The 13,049-nt window shown below is 49.1% G+C and overlaps 4 protein-coding genes across 4 annotated transcripts; 1 reads left to right on the top strand and 3 right to left on the bottom strand.

Moving 5' to 3' along the window:
• Window positions 1-2,682: 2,682 nt before the first annotated feature.
• On the bottom strand, window positions 2,683-5,636 carry F9C07_2259832 (uncharacterized protein; the record flags this gene model as incomplete). Its single annotated transcript, XM_041286585.2, has 3 exons — window positions 2,683-4,135; window positions 4,203-4,523; window positions 4,583-5,636. The coding sequence occupies 3 exons, from the start codon at window positions 5,634-5,636 to the stop codon at window positions 3,342-3,344; spliced, it is 2,169 nt and encodes a 722-aa protein (XP_041148248.1). The 3' UTR covers window positions 2,683-3,341.
• A 432-nt stretch (window positions 5,637-6,068) lies between these two features.
• F9C07_9088 (putative Snf1 protein kinase complex subunit Snf4) lies at window positions 6,069-8,214 on the bottom strand (the record flags this gene model as incomplete). Its single annotated transcript, XM_071511860.1, has 6 exons — window positions 6,069-6,567; window positions 6,626-6,735; window positions 6,794-7,150; window positions 7,222-7,371; window positions 7,500-7,623; window positions 7,912-8,214. The coding sequence occupies 6 exons, from the start codon at window positions 8,212-8,214 to the stop codon at window positions 6,382-6,384; spliced, it is 1,230 nt and encodes a 409-aa protein (XP_071364622.1). The 3' UTR covers window positions 6,069-6,381.
• A 1,096-nt stretch (window positions 8,215-9,310) lies between these two features.
• F9C07_9089 (CRAL/TRIO domain protein) lies at window positions 9,311-10,506 on the bottom strand (the record flags this gene model as incomplete). The annotated part of the gene is made up of 2 exons (XM_041293339.1): window positions 9,311-9,639; window positions 9,702-10,506. 2 exons carry the CDS (start codon window positions 10,504-10,506, stop codon window positions 9,311-9,313), a joined length of 1,134 nt encoding a protein of 377 aa, XP_041148250.1.
• A 417-nt stretch (window positions 10,507-10,923) lies between these two features.
• On the top strand, window positions 10,924-13,047 carry F9C07_9090 (DNA polymerase alpha/primase associated subunit; the record flags this gene model as incomplete). The annotated part of the gene is made up of 4 exons (XM_041293347.1): window positions 10,924-11,234; window positions 11,292-11,462; window positions 11,519-12,818; window positions 12,874-13,047. The coding sequence occupies 4 exons, from the start codon at window positions 10,924-10,926 to the stop codon at window positions 13,045-13,047; spliced, it is 1,956 nt and encodes a 651-aa protein (XP_041148251.1).
• Window positions 13,048-13,049: the final 2 nt, after the last annotated feature.

The following is a 13,049-nucleotide window of genomic DNA, read 5'->3' on the forward strand; positions in this document are numbered from 1 at the left end:
GGCAAAAGGCCGAGACGTCGTTCTTTTCTCCCAACAAAGCGAAGCAATGGAATAAGAAGAAGGAGAAGAAGGAGAAGAAGGTTCTTCAACCAGAACGGAGGGTAGGAAAATAAATCCGTATTTAGAGAGCCCTCCTTCCAAGGCCGGGTATCAAGGCAAGGGGACCCACTGGAGCGATGGAAGATTCTCTCTGGGATCGGACCATGTGTCCAGACCTTCCAAGGACAAGAAGATTAAGGAAGTTGCAGAAAGCTTCTAGCCAAGTGGGCCAGCCTGGGTGGAAGTGCAACCGCAACCCTGTGGGACGGATGACGTTGCGAGACGATTGACCCTGGTCAGTGACTCCATCGAACTGTGAGAATGCACCACCGCACAAAAAGCGAAAAAAAAAAAACTTGGGTGATTCAATTGGGGGAGATGGACGGCGGTTGTGATACGAGAGACGGGGGGGCAAAAGGCAATGAAGAATCATGGAAAGGAAGAAAAGCCAGGTGGATAATGAGTTCCCTATATGGCGGGGATACACACAAGACGGTCCATGCTGAATTTAAATTATTAAATTATTAAATTAATTGGATTTGAATTGAAATTGAAGGGAGAACTGAATTTCATGGGAGACGGGTGGAAACAGTTGAACGACGGTTGTTTGTTTGATGGATGTTGTTTTCTTTTCTTGTTGAGATCAACCCATGATTGGCCGGGGATCACGAGTTGGGGTCGATGACATTCGAAGTCTTCCTCTCAACCTTCTCTCTCTCTTCTTGACTTCAGCTCCTCCCGAACTCGCCGTCCCAGCGATTAAACAACCTGTCAAACACTCCCGACAGTCCCTGATTGGTTAGGCTTCTCATCCCGGACCAGGTCCACGGGGAGAAGAAGGACCAATGAGCATTCTCTGGCGGAGGGGTCGTTGACATCATGGATAGCCGGGGGGTTGGAGTCTCAAAGTCGCATCGAGGAGCTTGTTCGATACCTTCATGAATGAACGAGAAGTTGCTATGCCGAAGATCTTCCCAAACCCAATCGAATGTTTCAAAAGTACTCCCCCTCCATCCCCAGTGGGATGAAATCATCGATTGACGGCCTGGCAAACTTAATAGACAGGGAAGAAGACCGTGGTACCCCGGCCGACGGCTGGAACTTCAACTGCGATCGACGATAATCGATTCATAATAATCATAACACTAATTGAATATAATTCTATCGATCAACTTATGGAGTAAATGGAGAATCGGGGATCACCGCCAACTGGGTGGGGAGAGTAATCCGATTGTTGTATCATGATCTCCAAGTCCAAACAAGAACCCCCCAATCAACGTGTCGAAAACGAGGAGTCAACGTAGAGAAGAGAAGAAAAGAGAGAAATAATGATAATGATAATAATAATAATAACAATAATAATAATAATAACAACAGCAATAATGACCAAACATCGATTGATTACGTTTCAAATAGAATAGAAAAAAGTTAATTAACTCATTCATTGCACGAGTCAGAGCTACCCCTTAAGGCTTTACAGTACCACTCAAGTCGGACAGCTGGTAACCACTCTCAGCGGAACGGAGCTATCTTCATGGAAGATTAATGGGTTCTTTCATCCTATCTGTACCCATTCATCTACTGTTATGGATCCTTTCAACAGTCCCGACAAAAGGTGAGAACGGGGTCGGATACGGCAACAGAAGGAAGTATCCGGCATGATACCAATGTGGAGACGCCAGGAAAAAAAAGTCTGTACCTTACAGTGAACCTCAGACCATGGAGACTTTCTCAATGTACTGAGAGAGGAAGGACCCTTGAGGACTCCCAGCCGGTTCATGGTTCAGACAAGGATGCCAACCAAGGTTGAATCAGTTCTGTCAGCGTTGGCCAGAGCTCCCCTGCCTTTTCAGGTGGGCGAACGACCATGGGTCTGACCAGCGACAAAAACAAAATACTGTACACTTGGAACCCAGAGTGCAAACGTCACCTTTCCTGCCAAGAGTGAAACCTTGGGGTTCCACAGCGCAGATGCTCTTTGTCTTGGAAAGAGGAGACCATCACCCCCATCTGGTTGGCGGATTGCTCTTCCCTGGTGGAGTCTTCCGCATTCGTCTCTTGAGATACCTGGTCGATAGCGGGTAGCTGATACATCCTTAAGAATCCTCCCCCCCTCTCTCTTGTATCGGCACGGGGGAAGATCCGAAAAAGCAGGATATATGGGTATCAGATGAAGGTGGAGCTGGTTGGTGCCAAGTGAGATGCATGTGTATGTCTGTCTGTCTGTATGTACGGTACGGGGCATCCATACCGTTGTATCCGATTTATCCGTAATTCAATAACCTGACGCATGCCTTATTATGACTCAAGACGAGCTGAATTGGGTTTGGAAAAAGAATTAAAAAGGTAGAAGTAGAAATTAGAAAGAAAAAAGAGAGAGGAGGGGGGGAAACAAACGAAAACAGGTTTCAAGGACCAAGATAGTATCTGTAACTTTATTTTGATTCTACTGTATTGCGATGAGCGTACTGACAGTACTTCTGTCTCAAGGGAGAATGATATGCAGAGAGCAAAGTACTGTACATACATAACATACGCTGCCCCAGGTAAGTACGAAAACAAGAATGGAGAAGCGCACTAGTTGTTCCGGACCAGAGGGCCGACGATTCAACGTTGACCGATCGACAGAGCTTACTTGCTTACTCCGCATGAAATGGACCCTCACTCTAATGAGATTGATTCATTGATTAATTAAATGTACCCTGTGTTATCTGCCGACCGAGAAACGCCCGGCCACCACTACATAGTAGTAACGAACTACCTTTAGCCACGTCCCTACCAATAACAGGCTCTAAGCGATGCGGTTCCCTCCTTCCGATGCCCTCGTACTCATTAAGTAAAAACAAACCGGATATAATCGTTTGGCTTGGACGGTCTAGATTGTGCCAACCACGCCGCATCCTGCATTGGCCATGCTCGGCCGTTTTCCCCCCATAAGCCCAGAACCCAATTATGGCGGCTGATAATTGTCCGATTGGCAAACCTGGACGACCGTCAGACGATGATCGTAAACACTAACACAGCCCCCTCCATGTCCTGCTCTTAAAGATACGTTCTTTGCGTTATGATTCGTCTACAGGGGGATATACACCAAAGTTTATCATAGACTAGGAGAGATACTTTTAAAGAAAAAAGGAAGGAAAAGGAAAGAAAAGAAAATGAAAAGCAGAAAAAAAAAAGACAATCAGGGAAAAAGAAGGAAGCGAGGCTTGTGACTTTTGGCCCAAAACAGACCGAACAAGGAGGATGGATTTCTTGAGATTTTCTTGAGAATTTCCTAATGAATTTCCTGCCTTGACTCGTCATCCGCCAACGTGACATTCGGCGTCGGCCAACGACTGCTCCCAACTGAATAACCTGAAGAATGACCCCCGCCGCGCGACCGATCCTTGATTCTGCCAGATTCGCAACTGTCGATTGATGCTGCACCAACTGCCGATCAACATCGTCATCACCCGCTGATTCTCAATCTCTCGCTCGATGGCCCGGAATGTATCCTGCCCACCGTCTCCCCCGTCTGGGTTCAAGAGTGGCCCAAGAACATGGCCGAGGCGCTCCACACTCAGCATGAGACCACTTCGGCCAACGTCGCCGCCGAGTTCATCGACTTCACTCGCGCGTTCGGTCTCGTACAGGAGCATTGCACAGAGCCCGAAGAAGGCGCAGATGAGATTCAACTGCATTGGCGTGGTGAGCGCCAGGACCGCGAGACCGATTGCTTGCATTTTCGTGTGACCTGGGGGAGAGAGACTACCACTACAGCCGCCATTACGCTCGTTACTCTCCGCGATACGCCCGTAGCAAATGCTAACGAGTATACGGTACAAGCGTGCCGACCCCAGGATTCCGCCGGGCAGTCCGGCCAGCAGAGCCTTGAACACCCAGCCAACACTGAGAACCTGCGAAGAGCATTCACAGGAATTATCATGGCCGAGAATTCTGATCAGATCGACGGGCATTTCACCACGCCGGACCGTCACCTCAATCCTATCATGCACATTCTCAGCGGACAGCACCTGTCTCGCAAAGTGATTGTAAATCCGGGCGGCCGTCTTCAAGTTACCCGCGTTACAGAACACTTCTGGCGTGGACAACCCTGGCCATTGCGTTAGTAAGTAGACACCAGAACCACGATCTGTACTACATGGATAGGAGATGCCTACCAAAGCATCTCAAATAGGAAATAGTCGCGACGAAACATGTCGGTAGCCTGAGGATAGCCGGTGCGAATTCCACTGGAAAGCTCAGAAAGCTATGTCCTCCTAGCCGAGCTAGATTTTCTAAAGACCTGCCTTTCAGTGCAGACAGTTCGCAGGACCGAGAAGAGAAATTGGCCAATGTTTTCATACGACGCAGCGTTCGTGTATGGGTTACGGCAGGCTGAGCTTTCATATGAAGGGTTGATCGCATTACCCGGATCCGACCAAGGACCCTATCGCGGCGTCGTGGGGGCTCGTTGTCTCCAATCACGTTGGGATCATCAACTGTTGCTCTATGAGAAAAGGTTTATCACACCACGTGGGCACTTCATAGGGTAATCTACCTGGGGCAGCCGGACCAAATCCCTTGTCCGACTCATAATTGTCCAAGTCCAGTGGATCTAGATGTATTTGAGCAGCAAGCTCATTGAAGGCGACAGCGGCTGTGTGTCGGTCGATATGAAACGACCAAGTGCTATCTCTCGATACAGTTCGAGACGAGGTGACGAGTGGTAGGTTTTCATGGTCGTGAAAAGATTCTTGATCGACGGGATTTCCGCTCTTTGCAAGCATCCCAGCCATGTGAGCTATCTCCGGATTCATGTCACCACAATACGAGCTAGCTTGCGTTGCGGAGCTGGTGGTGGTCATTGATGGCTCCAAGATGGGGTAATAGCTTGATACTCGTCGACAGGACTCCCCAAGCTCATCGAACGGGCTCTGACACACATTTTCCTTATGGAAGAGAGCAATAGGCGTTAAGGTGCGTTTTGATGAATGGTGAGACACAGTCACGCTTGTGAGATCAGACTTTTGAGAGAGTGTTGTTCTGTCGCTAGCCTTTCTGTCCTCAAAAGGACCCAGTAGGTTCTTGTGGTCTTGGAGTAGCCTCCGCCCATTTGCGCTTCGATGAGCTCCAGTATCATCGCTCACAGTACACATATAGGCGCAGCAATCAGAATTTCTAGCAGCATACTCATCATGAAGTTCGGGGGCTCTAAATTGAGATTTCCGGCGTCGAGACTTGCGGGAACGAAGGAGGGTCACGAAGCGTCCAGAGCCTTTGATCAAATGCGGAGAATTGGCAGCTGCGTCCAAGGATGTTATTTTTATGTCATTGGTGCCTACATGAGATGAAAAATCTTTCAAAAAAGGCGGTTGCTCATGCTGCGCCTGTGGCTTTTCCTGGCGTAATGAATTAGAGTGACCTTCTCTGGACTGCTCGTTGCAAGCGGAATTTGATCCCGTCCCAATCGACGTATCATGGCCCATATCACTTGGTAAAGCTGTATATTGACGGTGCCAAGTGTCGCTTAACTTCCCATGACCTGCAAGAGTCCATGTTCGTGCACTGCTTTCGCTCGCAGATGATTTGGAAAAGAGGCTGAAGAGCCCCATTACTGCCCCAAATATATCAGAAGTGAGGCGCAACGTGTAATACGCGAAATCGTAGATCACGCCCGTTGGTGAAATTGAAGTAGGACTATGGTACCATGAAGTGGAGTTCGAAGACACTAAAACTTGAAACACAGTGAGAGACTATAGCAGCAACTGCCTCCGGCGAATGTAATAGTCGCTCCTTCTGCTCTGGCGTATGCTGAATGCATACAAAGGCCCTGTTCAATATATCAGCTAGTGAAAGGTATTCATTCCAAATGTTAAATGTATCAGCTCTATGAGAGTACATCATCTTACCGTATGCAAGTGTACGGCTACAGCTGCATCATACAATGTCATCAGAACTATAGAAGAAATACAATACATACTCCAACAAAGACAATGGAGGATAGGTTGAGGGACAAAGACAGGGATCTTCACAACAATAGCCATGCATAAAAGAAAAATCTATTATGGTCAATCCAAACGCCAATGCTGAATTCGTGGGCAGAACGTAAACCCGACAAGCGGAGGGCCAACCCAATAGAAATCTAAACCATCATACAATACCTTGTTTCCTCGTGCACTGCAAGTCGAGAGTCCATGCCCTAGTTGGAGACGAGAAGGGCGATTTGAACGTAACCATGTCTCCGTTGAATCCTTCACAATAGACCATTTCACTGACCGTAAAAAGCAGAATTTAACGCCATTCCCATGCAAGTTTTAATTGTGCACCAGGCACCCTGAGCGCGATGTCTGGATTACATTAGGACGATTCGTCGTTTTCGCCTTCTAGAAGGATATATTGCAGAATATCACTCAATGTGAGAACGCCTTTTAGTCGGAAGTTTTCGTCCACCACTACCAGGCGGTGAACACGAGACTTGCGAATTGTGTCAAAGATAGTATCCAGACCATCATTTAACGAGCATGTATAGATACCAGGGAAGTCCTAGGGAGGTCCTACGTCAGTCCATAAACAGGAGGGGAGTTTCAACAACCGAACATACTGGGGACCGTTTTTTCAATGCCTCTCCAACCGTTAGACTTAAGTCATCGTATACACCACCTTTGATCAATGTGATAACATCAACTGATTCGAAGACGTTGTATACAACACCTGGAAGTAAGTGGTTCTTTTAGTATTTGGACAGAAGTTAGACTAAGCAACCCCATACCTTCCGAGTTTACAATGGGTACACTCGATATGCTCCGCTCCACAAGGATATGGATTACATCGATAACGGGCGTATCCATTGATGCTGTTGCTACATTTTCATAGCTGCCAAGCAATATCTCCCCTAGGGGCCTGCGCAGCTTCTGTGTGTCACTGACATTGACGGCGACGAATTTCAAGATACGGTATTGTGTAACGACACTCAGGACATGTGCTCGGTCCGTTTGACTATCGTTGGTGACCAAAGGAATTCGTCGAGCCCGAGAGTCAAGCATGCGCCGACAGGCTTCATAGAGAGGCCTCTCCGGATCGATGGAAATGGTCTCCGGTGGCGCAACCCCTAAAGCCTTTTCTACCTCTAGATTTATGACTCATTATCAGTGCCGGTCCAAGGGTATGATAAATTGTGGGGACAGGCGAGTGACATACCTCGGAGGCTGTCCAGTCGAAATTGATCTATTTCACCCAGAGCCGCAGGGTTCTGAAAATAGTATTGAATGACATTGATGTAATCGGAGGTGGTGAGAAGACCCGCGAAAGTCGAGGTTTTAGAGTCCCATAACGGAGCTGACACGATGCCTGTTGATCGAGCAATGCGAGACGTCGTCAGTACATCTTCCTCCTGAATATCGAATTGCCCGTTTGCGGCGTCGCACCATTTCGCGACACCGGCACCGCGCTATTCACCGAATAAGGGAGGTACATGCCATTTTGGATTAAGATATTTAAACTCTCTTTCACTGACAAAGACGTGTCGAAGATGATAAGCCGAAAGCTAAGCGGAAGGACATCGTAACTGTTACGGACTTTGAGGAAGTTGCGAATGGCACACTACAGACAGATATGATCGATAGCGAGAGTTATTAGCCAAAGTATCCAACTATATTCGCTAGGCATTCTCGGAGAGAAGAGTATAGGCGAATGAATAGTAGGAAATCGCAGCTCGTGGTTGGAGATAATAGCATGATGGTCTGAGGGAGCCACAAGCCCAAGACTGGACCAATACCAACCAGAGGGGAAGGAAAAAATAGGGAAGAACAATCCGGTGATGAAAGGATTAGGGCGAATAAAATAGGCCCGACCAAGAAAGCAAAAACTCTAAGAAAAATTGAAACTCACTAGGCCCTGTCGCTCTTCCCGATCGATCGCCCTTTCGGGCTGGGCTGGGGGCATTGGATGCGAAAGACCGCGCGGGCGGAGGTATGAGGAGGGCTGCACAAAATTTCCCTCGTGACTAAACACAGGGTGACGACTAGGGGTGGAGGTGAGATTGTTGGTGGTGCTGATGGAAGTGGTAATTGGAGTCGTCGCAGTAATGGGGGAAGCGGAAGGAGGAGCAGCAACAGTGGTGTCGTCGGTCGTCGTGGCGGGTCTGGGCGGCAGTCTGATTCTGCCCGTGGGGTTCTTGTCCGCCATCGGCATCACGGTCAACGGTGAGAGGACGCCGGTATTAACTTATGGCTAGGAACCTGCATGTAATTTGGAGGGGCCACGCTGGAAGGATTACCTCTGGCATAAAATAGGTGTCTCAATGAAAACCCAAATGGGCTTAGTATCCTGGGCGCTCTTTCTTTTTCTTCAAAGTACGTAATGTATCAGGGAACAAAGAACAAACAATATAGTCAAGAGTCAAGCCGGTGGGGAGGTGAGCTGGGAACACCAGTGATAGTTAAGTACGACAAACAATACAGAAGATCATAACCATAGTAAGATAAGAGGTCTCATCATGGATAGAGATATCGACCGTTGATTGAGATAATCAACAAGCGCAGATATAAAATAAAATATAGTGCCCTATCAAAAGAACTAGCTAGCTTTTCTTCGTTAAGTTTGTAAATCAATAGCCCCGTTGCTGGGAAATCGTATACCGGTCAGAACCAGTTGACAAAACGAGAGGAGGGAATATGGTAAGACAGTCTCGGATAGCCAGGAATGGCAGCTGGGACTTCTTTAATCTTACGACAGAATCAATTGATCCCCCACCAAGCATCTGATATCACACACGGAGGCCACCAAGAGATACCCCGCCATCTAACACGTGACACGGATCTGGGGTTCAACCATGTGGGAATGCCTGGCTTGGCTGGATGATGATCTATTAATCTGAAGTCATTGGACGTCCTCAGAGAACTATGTCTATATACAATATACGCTGTTGCTTCTTGACAAAGTAATAGCGTCCAAATAGATCCCTTCAGCGGTTGGATCGAAATGGAAGGAAATGATCAAGTGCGCTCAACTTTGAGGACCAGTGTATAAGAACAAAGCAAAACAAAATGGCCCGAAAGTCCTTTTCACCTGTTCGTGAACGTCGGAGGAACATAACAAAGCAAGCATGGTGTAGCGTATGCGGTCTAGATGTATATGTATAAGATGAGCTCAAAAATATGCTAGGAACGATTATGTAGAAGATGCAGGGGCAGTAAACATTAGTAATGCAAGGGAAGCCTAGGTGAGAGAATAAGATGATATGATTTTGAGAGTGGTTGCGAACGTCGGACTATCGATACGCAGGCGGTTACTCCGCTGGAGCGCCATTTGAGGCCTCTGTCTGCGCCAGACTGGGACTAGTCCCCGTCTTCAAATAGTTCTCGTATTCTCCAATGCGCTTTCCACCTTGGATCCACCGCTCGCGGTACGCAGCCTTCCTTTGGTCAGCAAGTTGGTTTAGAGTTGACCAGTAGGTCGCATGATCGTATCTGAACTCAACATCACCCCCCATAGATTTCATCAGCTGAGCTGCAGGGACATGTTGACGGAGATCCTCATTGAACTTGAGCTTCTGCCGGGTCAAAGGATCAATGAATGGGGTGATCAACTTGAAGAATCCCATAATCATGAAGGGCACTAACGCACATAGTGAGATTAGTATAAGAAAAGAAAAAGTCCGGAATGCGAGCATCACTTACTGTTTATGACCAACGCTCGACCCATCCTCTCCGGGTAGTGATTTTGGAGAAAGTTGAGAGTCTGTTTGGCCTGACCGACGCTTGCATTCTGACCGGATTTCGTTTCGTTGTAGTTGACAATCAGCGCCAGAGTTTCCTGATCCGGCCCCATCAGATCAATCACCCGCTCCAACATGAAAACCAAATGTTGAATCTGGCGGTCGCTCTTTTCCGTGTTCTGATTCGATGGCAGAAGGTAGAGACAAGGACGCGCATGGATGTCATATCCAAGGATAACCTGCTTTCCCGTCTCATTCTCAACTGAGATAAAATCCGCGGTCAGCTTCTCCACGCCGTATTCACGACGCCACGTCAGAGTACGTTCAAGTCGTGCTATTGCTTCGGACACGTTCCATTTCGTCGCTCGCAAGTATCGAAGTAAACATTCCCGGGTCAAGAACATGCGCTCATTGTCAGTGAGGGGTTCCGTAGGGGCGTTCTTCGCAGACGTTGTCGGCACTGTTGTCCAAGCGGAAACGGCTTTGAGAACAGAATTGTACTTTTCCTGTTGGTCGGAGGTAAGCTCTGCAGGCGGAGTAGGCTTGGCCGAGTCGAGAGGGCGAGGGAAGGGCTTCTGAATGAGCCCATCAGCCGCTGAGGATGGGAGCTCTGATTCAATATCCCTGCCATTGGTTGCAGGCTGAGCCTGGTCGACAGTGTTACTGGAATTTTCAGCAGTTGCAGATGGCGGGCTTGTCTGTGAGTCGACTGCCTCACCGCTGTGGGCTGACGCAGCTGGGACTGTGGGTTCAGATGCTGCACTCATGATTGCAAGGAATAGTATGCGATTCAATTAAGTTCAAATCTATGGGAAGTACTCTAGGCTGTAATTCAGGGGGCAATGGCTCGGATAATATAGACCGGAGACAATGGCAGCTCCCCTGGGAGTTTTGTTCTTTTCCGCGCAAGTTTCAGCGCTGAGTAGGCTCTGTTGATCGACAGGCCCACAGGATGATCGTTCGACATACACAGTAATAATCATAGACGGAGTACGTGGACTTGTCCCTGAACCCATCGCTGGATCAGGAAGGCGGTGACTCATCTAATTAATCTTCCTATCCCGTGCCCAGCACGCGGCGCGCGTTCTCCACGCGTTCTCCAATTTCGGGTTACCAGCATCGGGTTGATTTTACTTGGCTCCTGCAATTGAACGCAACACCGCTGGAACCGACTTGGTGTCGCCATGGAGGATATCGTTGGAGAGCTCAATGAGCTTTTTGCAGCTTCGTCCCCCGATGGACTTCCTAAGGACGTCCTCGCAGAGCTTCAGTCCCTTCTGCGAGTTCACTCAATTGCCCCGCAGGAGTTATTTTACAAATGGGAGTCATTCTGCTTGAAGATGGGCTCTGAGGAGACCAAGCTGAACCTAGAGACTGTAAGGCTGTTCAAGCGCGACGTTCAGGAATCGCTAGAGCGAGAGACTCGAAGCAAGCCCGGCCGACAATTACCAACCGCTACCCCGCGCGCAGCAGCAGCAACTGATGTCTTTGGGATGTGAGTCGCAGAGGCATGTCGTACTTCACGGGGAGATTATTGATATGGTTACTATAGATTAGATGGATTAACCCCAAATGCGTCCCACGGTCGAACGCCGAACTCAGCCAAGCGGAAAGCGGACTTTGCATCTCCCTCTGCGTCCAAGGTTGGAAAAGTCGATTCGCCAATCGGCCCTAAGGCCCTGCGAAAGCCCATTAATGGCGCTGCTACAGGAGATGGAGCGCAGTATGTTTAGAGAAGACCACCTTACACGGCTGAAACAATATGATTGACTGCGACAGGTCTGTTCCTTTCTCGGGTCGCCAGAATCCCGGCCAGACGCTCGAAACCCTCAACGCCCACCTATCAATGCCAGAGACACCTATGGCTCCCTTCTCAGAGGCTCGGATACGACCCACTGCTAATACGGACCTGAAGAAGTTCGGATACAAGCCAATGGCAATGCGACTGTCTGAAGCATCCGAGATCCTCGATGACCGCATTGACGAGTTCATGACCATATTCCAGAAAGAATACGAAACAGAGGACCTCCCCTTCGGCAGTGCGGCGACCCAGAGCACTAGTGAGATTGTAGCGGTTGGACGTATCGCATCAGACAGCATGGAAGGAAAGCTTAACCCAGCCTCCCTTGTACTCGAGACCTCGAGACGGACAGGAGCTGGAATGCGTGTTCCTCTTAAAGTGGACACTCTACCGTCGGTGAATTTCTTCCCGGGACAAATTGTTGCTTTACGAGGTATCAATGCGTCCGGGAATTACTTCTCGGTCAAGGAGGTCCTATCCACGCCTCTCCTACCGCCCGCTGCATCATCTGTGCCCACTATGGAGGGTATCAACGAAAGACTGGAGGAGGCTGGCTCTTCTCCATTAAACATAATGATCTCCTCGGGGCCATACACAGCCGACGACAACTTAGATTTCGAGCCGCTGAACAAGATATGCCAAAAAGCGGCCGAGAGCTACGCGGACGGACTCGTCCTCATGGGTCCATTCTTAGACATCGAACATCCACTAGTAGCATCTGGAGACTTCGACCTCCCAGAAACCAACGGATACGACCCAGACACAGCCACCTTAACAACCGTATTCCGGCACTGCATCACGACGCCCTTGCAGCGATTAGTCGCGGCCGTACCCAGCATCACGATCGTGATGGTTCCCTCCGTCCGCGACGCCGTGAGCAAGCATGTCTCCTGGCCACAAGAGCAGCTCCCGAAGAAGGAACTCGGCTTGCCCAAGCAAGTGCGCATGGTTTCCAATCCAGTCACCCTGTCTTTGAACGAGACTGTCATTGGCTTGTGCTCGCACGACGTCCTATATGAGCTGCGGAGAGAAGAGGCTCTGCACGGCAAACCCAAAGAAGGCAATCTGCTCACCCGGTTGTCGAAGTACCTCGTCGAACAAAGACATTTCAACCCGGTCTTCCCGCCATCGTCACGAGACGCCCTCCCCAAACCAGGGATCGAGAACGGACTAGCCACGGGCGCCACCTTGGACGTCAGCTACATGAAGCTAGGCGAGTGGTGGAACGTCCGACCAGACGTACTAATCGTCCCCAGCATGCTCCCACCGTTCGTCAAAGTGCGTGCCCCATCCCCAACCCACCCATCGAGCACACGCTAACAACATAAAACAGGTAGTAGACAGCGTCTTGGTAATCAACCCAGGCACGCTCTCCAAACGCCGAGCACCAGGAACCTACGCGCAAATGGCCATCCACCCACGAGAAATCACAGAAGAAGAGCGCGAACAAAAGCATATCAGCCACAAACTGTACGAACGGACACGGGTAGACGTCATCCGCATCTGAAG

The sequence above is a fragment of the Aspergillus flavus genome, chromosome 5 (genome assembly GCF_009017415.1).
Source record: "Aspergillus flavus chromosome 5, complete sequence".
Classification (NCBI taxonomy): Eukaryota; Fungi; Ascomycota; class Eurotiomycetes; order Eurotiales; family Aspergillaceae; genus Aspergillus; species Aspergillus flavus.